We start from the raw sequence: 16331 nt of genomic DNA, 5'->3' as shown, positions 1-16331 counted from the left end.
GTTCAAGCGCATAGAGTGCTCGCAGTTGGCGCATGGAGGGTTGGCCTGATAGGCTTGCTGGCTTTGTTTAAAGTAAAAGTTTAAATCTGTCGGTCGGCATTGACCACTTGGCTCATTCGAATCACATCATTCATGCGAAATCAGAACTGCTACCTTGCGTCGGTTCTACTCGGTCACTAGGTAACTGATGGTTACATTCTGGCCTGTTTCATTAGCTAACGCGTAGGCTCTTATGGAAAACCCGTGTGTACAAATCTCGCCCGTTACAGTCACGGGCACCATCACGGCCGAGTATCTTCAAAACAGCGGTGCGCCGGCTCGGAAAGTAACACATCAGAACTCCGAGGCAGCGCTGCACAGGAATGAATTTCGAGACATTTTACTCAGGGTGCACTTGGGTCCTCGTACCGTGGTATACTCCTTGCAGAATGCCGTTGTTCACAAGAAGTTCGTACGGGAAGGCAAAATATCTGTCGCCCTCAGAGAAGAGAAAGTTCACTTGTATTTCTCGAATTGTCCTCCCGGCAAGCTGTGCGCGTTTGTCAAGTTTCTGGAAGCGAAGAAGGCGACGCAGAGTCCGAAAGCGACTGCTCGCGAGCGCCTGAAATCCGACAAACCTAAAGGACTTCAGGAAATCAGCCCGCTGATGCTGCGCGACGCAAACGTGACCCAGTCGCAAGGTTTGAAGAGGCCTCTACAAAAGAGCGAAGAAACTACACCAACGGGAAAGAAGAGCCGGCTTGTGGAAGCCAGCAGTGTGAAGGTGAAGCACAAGAAAGTTTGCTTGTGATGATCTGTGTGCCAACGTTAGCCTCATGGTTTGTTTTATATAGTTGTTTCCTGTAGCTGCAGCTGTGTTTTCCTGATGTTCCCGCTTGTTTCAGTCATTTAATGAATGAATGAAAATTTAGTCATGGTGGTGTGCGTCGAAATAACGCATCAGTTGGCTGTTACCTTTTGTGCATGAATTGGTGGGGCCTTTCGATTTTTGGGGCATCTGAGACTTTTATCTGCAAGGAAGACTGTATGATGGAATGGAAAAAAATAAGGCTGCATGTGTGAATTAAAGCGAGAGCTGTCACAAGCGTGCTGTAATATTATTTGCCTGCTTCTTTTTCCAGACTCATTTCCTTATCATTGTGCATGCTTTCTGTTGAGGCTTAGAAAGTACCGAGGTTAGCACTGTAAATACTTTCCATTAAAGAAAAAAATTGACTTGAGGTTGTTTACACCTCAAGGTGATTTAATGAACTGTGTTAGCTTTGTAACATAAGCCAAATTGTGCTCTTTGAACCTTCCCCGTAAATTCACTTCTTTGATGTTGGAGACACATACCTAATTGCATTATTGCTAAATCTGCTGTAACTGCATGCTGCACATGTTCTCTGCTTGCAGCCTGGGAGGAGTCTCAATCCTGTACACCTAACTTTGGAACAGAAGTCAATTCTCAGTGCTGTCTTGGCTGGACGGAGTGTGTTCTTTACTGGGGGTGCTGGCACAGGGAAATCATACCTGCTGAAGCATATTCTGTCATCACTGCCCCCACAAGATGCCTTTGCCACAGCTACAACTGGCATTGCGGCTGCTCAGATTGGAGGCACCACGCTGCATGCATTTGCAGGTGACTTTACCTTTGTGCTATGCTTTGAACGCCACTGAAAGCTTTGCTAACTTGAAAAATGTTTTCTGATGTGTACAGTATTATAATTGTGCTATGGATTGCTGTGATTTCCCTATGGTTTTTGCTCTAGCATGCAGTTGATGTAATAGGTCACCAATCTAGCCTTGCCAGGGAAAGGTACTTGATGCTATCGCCCTCACAGTGGTAATGTGCACTGCTTAAGTCTGCACCATATCCCCATATGGAACTTAACCTGCAGGCACTACTACAGTGTGCTGAATCACAAGTGCATCATAAAAGGAAAATGCACAGAAGCGATACTTTTTCTCCTGAAGTCACAACTGAAGCCACATAGATCACAAGTGTACATAGTTAGGCCTGCTCATAGCAGTCACCCCGCCGGGGTGGCGCAGTGGTTACGGCGCTCGACTACTGTTCCCAAGGACGCGGGATCGAATCCCGGCCTCGGCGGCAGCTTTTCGATGGAGGCGAAAAGCAAGGTGCCGTGTACTGTGCAATGTCAGTGCACGTTAAAGAACCCCAGGTGGTCGAAATTTCCGGAGTCCTACACTACGGCGTCTCTCATAGCCTGAGTTGCTTTGGGACGTTAAACCCCACAAACCAACGAACCAACCATTTTCAGGCAATTCTTTGAAGGTGACTAGTCGCCGACGGCCCAAACTGTTGTAAATGTTTCCGTATATGAGCCAGGTAGACAGGTCCATTCTCTGCAGCACACTTTGCAAGCAAGAGGGCAGCCATTTGGTTGAGAAGCTGATGTAGTCATGCATGAAGTGGGCCAGCTCACCTGAAAAACATCCCTAAGTTCGGAAAAAAATGCAAATGGTGAACCTGCAGCCTCTAAGGTGCGTTGGATATGCGATATATGGTGCGTCATTATTTATTTTAAAGTATTGTGTAGAATAAGGCTTGCGAGAGAGCATTAGTGTTGTTTACCCCTGACCTTTGGTGCTGTTTCCAATATCTCTCAAAGGATGTGCAATAATGTGTTTCACCACACTTCTATGTCCACTGTGGTGTGTGTTCTTTGCGCAGGCGTCGGAATAGGCACTGCAACGGTGGAAGTGATGGTCCAGCGAGCGATGCGGCCGCCCTGGGTGAACCACTGGCGGCGTTGCAAGGTGCTGGTGGTGGATGAGGTGTCCATGCTGGATGGCCGCCTGTTCCACAAGCTGGAGCGGGTAGCACGGCTTGTGCGCCGCAGTGATCGCCCATTTGGCGGCATTCAGCTGGTGCTGTGTGGCGACTTTTTGCAGCTGCCACCAGTGTCCCGCAAAGATGAGCCTTCACCAGTCTATTGTTTCCAGGTATGGGAATTCACTTGGCAATTGGCTTTCCAGACGATTCGTAGGCAGGGATTATGGAAACAAGTTGATCAGGCTCTTTACACTAACTTCCCCAAATAACTTCCTTGAGCTGTCTCTGTGGTAGAGTCACGTTTTTGCAGAGTGGGGCTTTCGCATGCCCTGCTGGGGTAGTGCAGTGGTAAGACGCCCGACTGCTGCGCCGGAGTACTCGAGTTCGAACCTGACCGCGGCGGCTGCGTTTCGATGGAGGCGAAACGAAGAGGCGTCCGTGGGCTGTGTGATGTCAGCGCACGTTAAAGATCCCCAGGTAGTTGAAATTACTCCGTAGCCCTCCACTACGACTCCTCTTTCTCTCTTTCCACTTTAACTCCCACTTTTCTTTCTCTCTTTCCACTTTAACTCTCACCTTCCTCCCTTTCCTTATGGAGTGGTTCAGATATCCACAGAAACAAGTGGGACAGATACTGCGCATTTCCTTTCCTGTGAACCAAAGTTAGCCTTCGCACAGGCGGGCTTTTGCAGAGTCGTGCTTTTGAAGAATCTTTTTGTAGCAGAATCTCGCTGTTGCAAAGTTATGCTATTACAAAGCTATGTTGTGGTAGATTAAGGCTCTTGCAGGGTTACGTTGGAAAGAGAGAGAGAGAGAGAGGACATCTTCTGGGAGGCTTTATTATAAGAAACACCGATTTACCACGAGGTTATATCTATATTTATTAGGTTCAAAGTTATAACATTTGTGTCCATTTAACATTGTTCTTTCTGACAAGTTTGCTTTGCGCACTCTTGAGGTTGGAAGCACAGTTATAAAATTAAAGCTGTCAGACATATTTGATCAGAATGTATGCGTCATAGATATCAAACATAAACTTTTATTTAGCTGTCTTCTACTTTTTGCATAGCATACCCCTTTTAGTACTGTGAGGAATAGGTAGCAGGTGTTTTAGTGGCAAGAAAATTTCGTGATCTTTTTTGCCTGAAAAGAAGGCCGCAACTACTCTTGGAGCCGGCATCTTCCGTGCCTCAGTTTTCATACGCTATGCCATCAGAGGTCCGTGCTCTTGAAAGGCCACTGAAAGGTCCTCCACTGAGAGTTAAAAAAAAAAAAGCAATTATACTGCTAGGTATTGAATTGTCTAATATCCTTCGACAAAATTTTTCAATCTATTTCTTATAGCATCAGAAATTCAAGTGATCAGACACGACCTCCATGTTTTACACCTGTCTGAGAGAGAAAAGCATGAAGATTATGTACCGGTACTGCGCTCTGCCCATGAAAGCATCACCAGCCAACCTGGCCAAGGTTACTTTTTTCGCCATGCCCTCTCCTCTTCCCTGCAACAGCTAAATAGCAATGAGTGGAAAGGGCAATGTGCCACTGTCTCTTGCCAGGCTGAGCGAGCACTGTGCCTTCTTCGCTGGGGCACTGGTAAACCAATGATAGCACTCCACATCAGTCTTCTCCACGGCTGACGTCAGTTATGAAAGACGATGCAGTGTGTGGGAACTCGGGCTAACGCTCGACACCGCGGGTTTGCACACGGCTCAAAAGCAGGAATCTTTAAAAATGCTTAGCTAATAAGTAACTCACTTTTAAGGACTTGCATGTGGTATGCATGCTCAGTTGCATTTCCTCTCCATAAGGCATGCATTTATTTTGGGGACCATTTAAAGCAGTTTGCCTTAAACATCTTTGGACTCTGGCATAAATGTAAGTATAAATGAACCTGTGTTGCATTGTTATACAAAGTTCATATCACTTCAGAAAAAAATGCTGAAGTATTGTGTGTGATATGAGAGGATATCTCTTAATTTTTGTGTACAGTACCCAAGTTGACGGTGTTATCGAAAGTGTCGCTGACCTCGAGTCATCTGATTGGTGGAAGCACCAGAATCGGATGTCACGGACCACATAATACAGACCATGGAATACACAATACGGACCACGTAGCGCAGAATGGACTGTTTTCGTGCATGTAAACTTGTGATCTAGAGGGTGCCTTTTTTACATGTACTGAAACATGCAGACAGCTGCGTGGCGTCAGTGTGTCCACACCACCCTGGAGCTGAGGCAGGTGTACAGGCAGAGGGACCCCAGGTTCATCTCGCTGCTGCAGCAGGTGCGGATGGGGTCTTGCCCTGAATGGGTCGAGCAAGTGCTCAAGAGTACGGCCAGTCGTCGTCTAGACACAGGTGCGCTTGCTTTAGTTTTCCTGATAACATGCTGGAAAAGTAGAAATCATTGGAGAACCTGAAGGTTCAGTGAGAGTTGTCATTGGTTGCAAATCTGGGTCCATATTCCGAGTTTGTGTCATTATCAAATGTGTTGCTATCACCATGACATTGAGGCATCTGATTGGTGGGAGCACCTTTCGGTGTCCTTTCGGATGTCACTACCATTTCTGGTTCCGGTGCTTGCAACAGTCAGACAACTCGAGGTCTGGGAGATAGCTACACTTTCGATAACAATGCGAACTCAGAATATGGATCCTGATGCAGAATTGGCAGGAGCTTTGTGCTGACACGCTCTGCGCAATGCGACTGGTGCTCAGTGGCCTTCCTAGCATGAACCTTGCTAAGATGGTTACTAAAGCCGGTCGAATTTGCAAATGTCGAGAATATCACTCAATGAAATTTATTGTTTGTTTGCCGAAATCTGTTCTGATTTGTGGAAGTGACCATTTATCAAAGGATCATGTTTCGATATATTTTTTGTTTGACTTTAACTTTGCGGTGTTGAGCAAAAAGTTACACACTGGTCATGAAGAAAATTTTAGGTAGCGTAATATATGATACTCATAATAAACATTTACTTGTATTATGCCTTACTGGGCAAACAGGTCAGCTATATGGTGGCAAGACTCACACCTGTGACACCTGATAGCTTTTTTTTGAAGAACCATTAGCCTTTGAAGATTGGTCTTCGATTTAGTGGCTCAAACTAAGTTGCAGTAGTTAATGTGCGATTACAATAGCGCAGAGTAAATTATAGCTTTAGATGTGGCATAAATTCAGTGTGACAGAAAGCAAGGAATGCAATGGAAAGTGCTATTTTCTGAAGGATGTTTGTTGATGCTTTAATAACAGGTGATGGTTTATTAACAGAGTTGGCACAGTTTAATGTGTCTGTAGAGGAACCAGTACCAGTGTCATCTGCATACGAAATGCATTCTTAACGCTAGAATTCTAAACTTAAAGACTGTTGGAACTGTAGGATGCATTGTCATGCTAGTTGGTGCAATATTTCAGACACGATAGTTCGCAAAAAAGGCTGTTGGAAGTCTGATCTCTTCACTGTTTGTGTTCCTTTTTTTTTCTTTTTTGAGATGCTGCAGACATGTACCTTTTTTATTTGGCTACCCTAAGTGATGGTGTAGTGTTGACGTGAAGTCGTGCTTTTCCAAATATTTTTTATGAGCACTGCGTGAGGGCAGGAGGGGAGGGGTGGGGTGGGGGGGTCAACCTGTATCTGCAGTTTGCTTGTATGCAGAAATATACAATGCTTTATCGAGCTTATTACAGCTCATAATCTTGCAGCTGAAAAGCTCTACAGAAAGTGACTTTTGAGGCGAGCATATTACAGCTCATAATCTTGCAGCTGAAAAGCTCTACAGAAAGTGACTTTTGAGGCGAGCATATTACAGCTCATAATCTTGCAGCTGAAAAGCTCTACAGAAAGTGACTTTTGAGGCGAGCATATGTTTTTATTGTAAGAGCGCTTAACAACGTGTAAAGGTGTGTTTTCCTGCTTGGTGCCACACATCTGTCCTTCTCACCTGTCATTATTTAACTGTCGTGCACAAACTATTCAGGTTTAGATGGCAGGGAATTGGGAACACTGTACGTTCAGTATTGTTGGTTTTACCAGTTTCTTTTTGTGTGGTCAATGGTGCACATGGCGCTTAAAGGACTATAGACACCTAATTTTTGGGTTCGTGTTTTATCATTTGTAATGATGCCTAGGACATTATTGTACATGGATCACCACGTCACGTTCGCCTATGACTGCTGAATAATTTATAATTGGGATTTCTTTTCTCACCTGTTTTGGTTTCAACAGCCGAATGATGGCTGTGACGTCACAGTCAAGTCTAAGTCACGTAAGGGATGAAAATATAGCTATATAATCATTGCTGTGTCATTTGAATTCACTGCAATGATAAAGCCAGCCTGCCTCAAGAACAGGAATCACTACAAGTCAAGATTCAGCGATATCACTATTTTTTCATGCCACGCATCAAGACACAATTGTGACGTCACAGCCATCTCTCGGCTGCTGAAACCGAAACTGGTGAGACAAGAAAATTCAATTATAAGTTATTTAGCGGTTGTAAGCGAAAACTGCGTGCGGATCGATATACAGGGCCCTGCCCAGGTGGTGCAGTGGTAAGACGCCCGACTACTGTGTCAAAGTTCCTGGGTTCGAACCCGACCATGGCGGCTGCATTTCGATGGAGGTGAAACGAAGTGGCGTCCGTGTGCTGTGGGATGTCAGCGCACGTTAAAGATTCCCAGGTGGTCGAAATTACTCCGTAGCCCTCCACTACGGTTGCCCTTTCTCTTTTCACTTTCATTCCCGCCTTCCTCTCTTCCCTTATGGTGTGGTTCAGGTGTCCACAGAACAAGTGTGACAGATACTGCGCCTTTCCCTTCCTGTGAACCAATTATTATTATTATCGATATAGTACAGGAATGACTTACGCATTGTTAACAAGAAGAAAAATGCCACTAAAATTTAATGTCTATAGTAAAGCTGGAGAAATGTGAAGAATGTAATGTATACATCTGGGAGCTCTTGACAGAAGCTGCATGTTCCGATTTTAAGCAGACATTGCAGGTCATTTCACTTTTTTTTTTTGAGCTCATTATGTATAAGTTTAGGTATTGAATCCTGGGCAAAGTTTGAAAAAAGAGCCATAATATATATGCATGTACAGCCTTTATCAAAGGTTTACAGCCCAGGGGGTCTACTTCTGAGTGATACTATGTGGCTCGTAATGCATTCCAAGGTTTCCATACTTGCTGAAGGCAAGAAGATTTTTCGTCCTACCCTCTCCAATGGCTAGGACTTCCGCGATTATTACAGGAGTCATATTATATTAAACGGCTTAAAAGCAAACCCTCTAGTCTGTAATTTTTGATAAAGGCTGTACATTCTTGAATGAACGATGCAGCTTAATTTGTGTATCTGTGTGGAACTCCAGATAATTTTTGTTGTTGTTCATTTTACTTGTTTAGAGAAACAAAGCTCTGATGCAAGATGTAGCTAGCGCAGCACAGATGGGTCACAAATTTACACAACTTAAAGTGTCCAAGACAGGCCTTATGGTGACATTCTCTGTAAGGTACCAGCTGACTGCTTTCAGGAGGAATGTTACTATCGTTCAATTTCCGGCACAAACAAATTGATAAAAGTAATATCATCAGACTGGACTGAGACTCTGGACTTCTTCGGCTTGTTGTCCTGCGAGCTTTTGGAATGGATGTGGTAGCGATGCGCAGTAAATTAATAACTTGGTTTGGGCTAGTCAGTGATGCTATGTGTAAAACTAACTCAATGTTCTCTGCGGACTGCTGCTTTGGCGTTGTGTAAGAAAGGCCAAGAGTTTTGCTATATATGGTTAGGTAACCCCAGGTGGTCTAAATTAATCTGCCACCATTAGCATAAATTTTACTTTGCAGTACTAAACCTTACTTTACTGTATTTACAACTGCGGTTCACAGATGTATTAGGTTTTCACGGTGGTCTTAGCATTCATTACCACAGGGCACACAGGGACAGAGGTGTACAAGGACTTTGTGAGCACCTTCGTGCCATCTTTTCACCGTTTAACTGATTACTTAAACTTTATGAATACATGATTTGTAATAAAATTTCTCTGAATCCTTCACTTATGCTAGAGCAGGTTTCTGCACTTGCTTTGGATGCCCCAAAGAGCACGTCCGTGACTTTGAAGCATAAGCAGTGAAAATTGACAGTAGCTGAAGTAATTAGAGCTGAGAGAAAGTGATTACGATTTAAGCATTTTGCACCAAGCCCAAATAAAGGTCAATAAAAAGGAAAACCTCCAAAAAAGAAAAATGCCTAATTTTTAATCTACTTTGTGTCTCCAGTCCAATAATTTTAATGAATTTGTAGCAGACGACGCGCTGAGCCAGAAGAGAGACTTGTCTCATGCCGCCACTGGGGTCACCTCTCTCTGCTGGTCAGCATGAGAAGCAATGAAGCTAATTCAGTTCTGATAACGATAGAGACTAGTAAATTTTTTATTCTTGCGCAGCCTAACTGAAGTTTTTCCTTGAACTGGTCATTAGGTAGGGCTGTAGGTAAGTGAAGTATAATTGGGAACGGTGGAGGATCAGATTGCATTTAAAAGGTTCAGAAGTTTGCAATGACTTAGGACAGGTATGGTTATTATAGCAACATAGGGAAAGGCATCTGTATGGCTGAGGGCTTTGTTGTAGTTGTGGTAAATGTATAGTTATTTTAGCTGCGACTCTAATGTATAGTTATTTTAGCTGCGACTCTATGTGCGTTTCTGCAAGCAGGTTTGGTGCTTAAATTGTTTTTTCTTTGTTTGTTTGTTTCAGGTGACATACAGGCAACTCGTCTGAGCACGCACACGGATGATGTGGAATTCATGAACCAGAGGTGCTTCGATCAGCTGCCAGGTTCGCCACGTGTCTTCAAGGCCATCGACTCCGAAGGGTCGTCAGCGGACTTGCTTGAAACCTGTGCACCTTCCGTTTTGAGCCTCAAAGTAGGCACTCAAGTCATGTTGACCAAAAACACACAAGTCAGAGCTGGGCTTGCTAACGGGTCACGTGGAGTCGTCATGGGATTTGATTCTGCTTCTGGTGAGCTGTGTGTTCTCTTTTATGTAATGCTGACACTTGAGCTCTTTTTTTCATAACTGATAGTAAAAAAAAATTTGACACGCTGCCCTAAGCATTTCTACAGCTCGACGCAATAAGTGATTGTGCTCTCTGCACACTCTGACGTTTCGGCATCAGTTATAATAATTGGTTTATACAGGAACAGAAAGACATACCACTTGTTTTTGTGGACACCTGAACCGCACCATAAGGGAAGGGAGGAAGATGGGAGTGAAAGTGGAAAGAGAGAAAGAGGAGCCGTAGTGGAGGGCTACGGAGTAATTTCGACCACCTGGGGATCTTTAACGTGCGCTGACATCGCACAGCACACGGATGCCACTTCGTTTCGCCTCCATAGAAACGGCTGCTGCGTTTCGATGAAGGCGAAACAAAGAGGAGCCCATGTGTTGTGCGATGTCAGCGCAAGTTAAAGATCCCCAGGTGGTCAAAATTCTGGGTAGGCGGAACGTGTGGGTAGAGGGACACCCAGGGGTCCTTTTGTTCGAAAGTTGAAAAGGGAGCTTTTGGTGGCGTGCTCCTTTACATCCCCTCTCATTGGACGGCCCCACCCCAGTCGCCGGCTGAAGCATGGACGGGTTGCTCTCTCTGGCATTTCTTAGCAATGCAGACCGATGCTCATATGCATGTCTCTGTGTGTTTGTATGCATCTCTCTCTTCTCTGTGTTCTCTGTTATGCGAGTTTATATACTGGCATGGCACACAGAACACTCTGAAGCATGCATGGACTTGGAAAAGAAACTAAAAGCCTTTTTTTGTGGGTTTGTATATGTGTGAGAAAAAAAGAGGCATGACTGCGAGTGGCTGACACAGTTAGTGGTCTACGCCCGCCCTTGTCCCGTCAGTCAGAGATGCGGACCAGTGGATGCCAATCACACTGGTACATCGTGGACGAGCCAGCATAGAGAATAAGGAAGTTGGCTTTCCGATAGGGAGCATGAGAGAGCTTTGATTTGTAATTTTGCTGCTCTGTAGCACACTCATTACTGTAGTGTTTTGCAGAGGCTGTCTGCGATGCCTGATCGATACTTGGCTTGTTAGCTTAAAATGTTGTGACCTAGTCAGTGGTCCTTTAAAGAAAGTTAGGCTTCCGATCGCACCAGGAAGTGGGAGACGAGACAGGGCGTTGCTGTTTTGACACCTGTGGCTTGTGTGACAAATGATGGAGTTGTCATATCTCTGCCACTGAAGAGCCCATCTAGCCAGGTGGGGAGATAGGTCTTTTGCAGAAGAAAGCCACCAAAGTGCATGGGGGTCTGTTACAACGTTAAACGGACAGTCGTATATTTTTGGGAAGGATGCAGACAATTGCCAAACACTATGTGCACTTTGCTACTCGCTTAGTTTACTAGTCATTTAAGTTATGTATCATGCCTCTATTATACCGCGCATACTCACTAGCATACAGCCATAAGCTACCACATAGTATGAAAGACCATCCAACATGGATATGGTTGCAGACGAGGAAAAAGAAGCAGGCAGTGACGAGGGCAGGAGTGCTCGCACTAGGCCCATTGACATTCATTAAACACCATCTCTCATCACTATTAGTCATGCGTTTCCGGCCTTCACTGACGCTTGCCGCCCGTTAACAGTATGAAGCCCTGCTGTAACCCGCTTTTTAAGTTGAGCTGCAGGTTGGCCTCAGGGAGATGAGTCTAGACATGCTTCAGGGGAAAAAGATGGACGTCAAATTCTGGAGAAAAGATGGCGGTGTTGTTTACGTAGCAGAGGCATGTCTTTCACTTCAGTTCATGCAGAATGGCGGTGATCGTCTGCTTGAAGGGAGATTTACAGACTGACAGACATGTTGGTAAAACCACAGGGGCCATCACTGGTCACAAGAATTATTTTAGTATGTCTGTTCTCTCACCAACTCAGTGAAGTTCTTGCGCTGTAACGTTTGCATCGTGCAGGGGACCCCATAGTGCAGTTCATGAACTCGTGCAAACATACCATCTCGAGGGAGCGGTGGGCCATCCGAACTGGCTCCGAGGGCAAGTGCCACATACGGCGACAGATCCCCTTGCGGCACGCCTGGGCCATGTCCATCCACAAGTCCCAAGGCCTGACTCTCGATTTTGCCGAGCTGACGTTGGGCCGTGTCTTCGAGGTGGGACAGGCCTACGTCGCGCTCTCGAGGGTGGCCACGCTGCAAGGGCTTAGAGTGCTAGACTTCAAAAAGGAGTGTGTTCGTGCCGACCCTCGCGTGCTCTCCTTTTACCAGAACCTTGGTGCTTGCTGACCCCCCGAGACGGCGTGCGAAGTGAATGAACACTGACTGTTCATGCTAACAAGAGCACGTTTGCACATTACATGCTGCTGTTGGCATTGCTACGTATGTATTGCTATTCTACATTCACAGTCGAGTGGTTAGAAGTTTATGGAATGCAGTATTAGCTAAAAAAATACTGATGGTGTTATTGTAATCTTAGCACAGAGCTTGGAATGAATACATGCAAGCTACTTTGAGAATTTGAATTTCACATTGCTACGCGTTACATTTCCCCAAACGTATTGAAGTTCTTCATCGAAGGTGTATTCCTTAATCTTTTCACACTAGGTACACATGGTTAGGCTATGCATTAATACATTTGACTTTTTTTTCTTTCATTTCATTTCATTATTTTTTTTTTTTTGTATGATATTTTGAGCTTCCTCTCAGCCTCCTAGCTTGATCTGGTATTGTATAACCTCATTCTTGTCATCTGGAAAACTGGAACATAGCGTTCTGAGTGGGGTTCACTACATTTGCTTTTCAGTTCCCTGTGGTGGGCATCAAACACTGCATAATAGAGCTACCTGCAGGTAGCCTAAAATAGAACATCCTCGTGAAAATCCTAAGCAAAAATACAGTGCTCTCCTTAGCAAAAGCCTTTGCCCATAACAATGCACCAGTGATAGCAATACTATTAATGTACTAGTAGGAGACATATGATACACACAGAATCTTTTTTTGCTGCCGGCTAGGGATTTCAAAATCAGAATAACTATAATAGTAAATTGTAATGGTAAATTACTGGCACCAGTAATTTTTGAACAAAAAGTAATTGTTGATAGAAGCACCAGAACAAACTGTTACCATAGGTCTGTTTGCTTTGTACAATACTGATGCTAGGATAGAAAATTTTATTTGTTTTCTAACAAGTGGCCAAATATGTGATTGTCGAAGATGGATATAACGCCTTTTTTTTTTTTTTTCAGTTTTTCCTCATGATAATTGCTGGAAGAGTGGTATGTGATGAGGATTACTAAATGCAAACATCTTCTTGCATGTAGGAAATAATCTTGGCGAGCAAACGTGTGCAAGCACACTTGATATTGGATGCAGTGAACTGACTATGATAATTTGTATAGAAATGGAGTGAAGCAGCTTTTCAACTCAGGCCAGTTTTGATATCGTAACATTTGACGATTGTAGGTAGGCTGTAATGATGAATGTAGGTAGGCTGCAATGATGAATTAAGCAGTCCTATTTTGTAATGACTGAAGGTTGTTTGTGAGAAACATTTGAGCTGAGTTTCAAATAATGCCTGTTGCATTTTAGACAGAAAAGGGTGTCAGCTGAACCTTAGTGGCTATTGTAAATTTGTTTAGAAACGTTGACATGTCTTCTGGTCCTGATAATAATTACAATTAAGCTCACCTCTATTTGATTATTGTGATTTTACTTTGATAGTAACTGTTGAACTTATCTCAAACAGTTTTGTAAAATCAAACTGTAAAAGAGCATTTCCTTTCTCTCTCTCTCTCTCTCTCTCTCTCTTTTTTTTTTTTTTTTTTTACTGAGTGCTACAGGCCTGCAATTCATTCATTAGCCTTTTTCTGTATATAACTATTTTTCGCTCATGCCTGGGTCGCATTTAAGAATCAAGAACCATGCAAGAATCATTTTCATGTACAAAAGATTGTCTTCAGTATGTACATGCGCAATATTTAGACAAAACCAGAGCTCTTTGTCAATGCAAACATTTCCCGTGACAAGACCGCTGTGCACATGAATGACGTATGTATTCATTTGTGTTATTTATTAGTGTAAAGTATGTGAATAAATTGTGCATTTACATAGAAGCCATTTTGTAACTGTGCATAAGGCCCCCTAACTTTCTGCAATGGGTTCTTGACTTCTCCGGATTGAATGCAAACTGTCCTTGAAATTCCATAAATCGACAGCAAAGAATTCCTGAAATTTCTTAGGAGATGTCAAATTATAATTCAGACTGCACCTCGCATTGTATTCAGAATTACCTCTAGTGCAAGGCTTATTTTTTTGCGTGAGCTCTTTAGGATAGCTAAATTGGCCTTCACCATCAGGCTTGAAAGCTGCTAGGAGAAGCCAGCTTTTCGGTGATGTTGGGGAAGTGCAAAGAAGGTGGCTGTAGATGTAGAAGGATGGTGGCACACACACTTCCCTGTCATCACAACTTAGTGGTGTTGTTTGTGCATGTATTTGTCATGTTTTTTTTTCTTCCTCGTTTAGTTCACTTTTGTAAGCAATTGTTTGATTTTTTTGTTTTGTTATGAAGTTAGCTTTTTAATAAATGCCAACTTCTCACTCATTCAACAAGAGCATAGGAAACTACAGCCTTGTGCCAACGTTCCTTCTCGTTCTCGTGCTTGACCAATGCCACCTAAATGCTTTGGTACAACTGACCAAGTCTCACCCAAAATCACATGACGGCTCTCCCGGCTTCCCATTGGTTATCTGCTGTGGCTTGCTCTGTTGGGAGCGCAACACACGTGTATTAACCTGACAGCGTTAAAGGTCCTGTTCACCAGAAAATCTGGCGTCAGCATTATGAGCAAAAAATCACAAGCATGGTGCTGGCAGGTGGCTGCTGGCAGCTGACATGGCCAAGCACCGACTGGTGTCACAGTTCTGGTCCGTGTTTGGGTAGTAAGGCTCCATGTCCACACGATGAAGTGAATAAAATACGAATTTGTACAATATTTATAGTCACGGTAAAGGGTACAGGTGTACACGGGCCGAAATTTTGAGCCCTAGCCCAGCCTGACTCTGAAAGGGACTGAGCCCAGCCCGACCCGGCGCTTATATTTAACGCCCGGGCCCAGCCCGTCATTATATAATTGCAGTTGAAGGTATGAAAAAGAAAAAATAATTTCAGGGTAATAAGTTTACCCAAGATCTTGGAATGTTGAGTCCTAGCGTTTGAAATGGCAAATTGGCTGAATATGTAGAGGCACAGCGCCGGTGTTACCAAAGCGGAGATGCGAAACTCAAAGACGTACTACGTACCCTCGGGCAACGGGCAAGCCATTGATGTGCGGGGTACAGCACAGATGTTCGCACAGTCCCACCGTGCCTACGGTGCCCCCCAGCTTACTGCATGCAACACGCTTTTCCCCTCACAAATTCGCCGCCGTAAAACTATATAGCCCAGAAACAACCCCTTTGCTCGGTCACTGACGGCTACCAATATCCGTTCACGGCGAGGAGGAAAGGTTGGTCGACGCCGAGAAAGAACTCTGAAGCTCTGGCTTGGGAAAGACGCGGGAAAATGCTGTACGTTCTAGACGCTTATCGCACTGTGGCCGTTTTCACGCTTTTGCAAAAGTTGCAAGTGTTCGTGATCGGAATGTCTGGTCCGGCCCGGCCCGCCTCGCCCGAGAGAAATATACCTTGGCCTGAGCCCGAGGGCTTCCGAACGGCCCGAGCCCGTGCATAGCTCTAGTACAGGGCACAACAATACCGGCACGGGGGCCCAAAGTTACTGGATTCACGCGATTGGCTTCGTACAGCGACAGCCAGGGAGACTCCGCTACATCCGCTTCAGGTGCGCGACACTGCACGCGACGACTCTCACGATGGTCTCGACGGGTCTTGCTCGACCACCGGCCAAACACCTTCATTTATGGGGGCCAGAAGGCCGCTGGTCTTTAATCTGTTCTATCCGGATGCTGTATTTGGCCGCGGCCCAAGCGAGCTGGGTTTCCGCCGCGGTGCGAGGAGGGCGCGCCTCCGTGGCGCCGGCGGTTGTCGAGGCGCCAGAATGTCTGCCATCTGCTCGGAGAAGTCCAGACATGCCAGGCGCTGGTGCCATGCGGAGCAGTACCGAGCCCGGTTCACTCTGCGGAAACATTTGGTCGCCTCTGGCGACAGCATGTTCGCGTAATGTCAGCTACCCTGTCACACTGATTCAACACGAACTGTCGGGAAGTACGTCTTTGTCGCCCGGCTACACGGAACGGAAAGATCTGTAGGAACCCTTGACGAACTCCTTGTCACACTGAAAAAACAACTTCGGCGATGCTCCACTGCTGCCTCTCTAGCGTAGCCGCGAGCCTCCGGAGTCCGGCGCACAAAAGAGGAGGGGAGCCTCGACGGGCAGGAGACAAGCAGGGAACCAGTGCGGCTACACCCCAACCACTGCCCGACTGCATTCAAGACGCCGTGCCGAGGGAGTGAACAAAGCGATGAAGGGATTTTTAAGTGCTGTTTGCGAGCACGAGAACCATTAAAAAACGATCAA

General features: G+C 45.1%; 1 protein-coding gene across 1 annotated transcript; it reads left to right on the top strand.

The window, feature by feature from the left end:
* Pif1 (Pif1 DNA helicase) lies at positions 1–14433 on the top strand. The gene is made up of 6 exons (XM_084577325.1): positions 1–763; positions 1396–1621; positions 2678–2949; positions 4974–5139; positions 9538–9804; positions 11757–14433. The coding sequence occupies exons 1-6, from the start codon at positions 233–235 to the stop codon at positions 12083–12085; spliced, it is 1791 nt and encodes a 596-aa protein (XP_084433451.1). The 5' UTR covers positions 1–232; the 3' UTR covers positions 12086–14433.
* Positions 14434–16331: the final 1898 nt, after the last annotated feature.

This window comes from Amblyomma maculatum, chromosome 8 (assembly GCF_055883805.1).
Source record: "Amblyomma maculatum isolate TAMU_Amacu chromosome 8, ASM5588380v1, whole genome shotgun sequence".
Lineage (NCBI taxonomy): Eukaryota > Metazoa > Arthropoda > Arachnida > Ixodida > Ixodidae > Amblyomma > Amblyomma maculatum.
The sequence above is the reverse complement of the archived record's forward strand: the minus strand, read 5'-3'. Positions and strand labels throughout refer to the sequence as shown.

Coding starts and splice junctions, on each gene's coding strand:
- Pif1 (XM_084577325.1), top strand. CDS start 233: ATGGAAAACCCGTGTGTACAAATCTCGCCCGTTACAGTCACGGGCACC. Junction 2,950..4,973: donor CACCAGTCTATTGTTTCCAG/GTATGGGAATTC, acceptor TGAAACATGCAG/ACAGCTGCGTGGCGTCAGTG. Junction 5,140..9,537: donor CAGTCGTCGTCTAGACACAG/GTGCGCTTGCTT, acceptor TGTTTGTTTCAG/GTGACATACAGGCAACTCGT.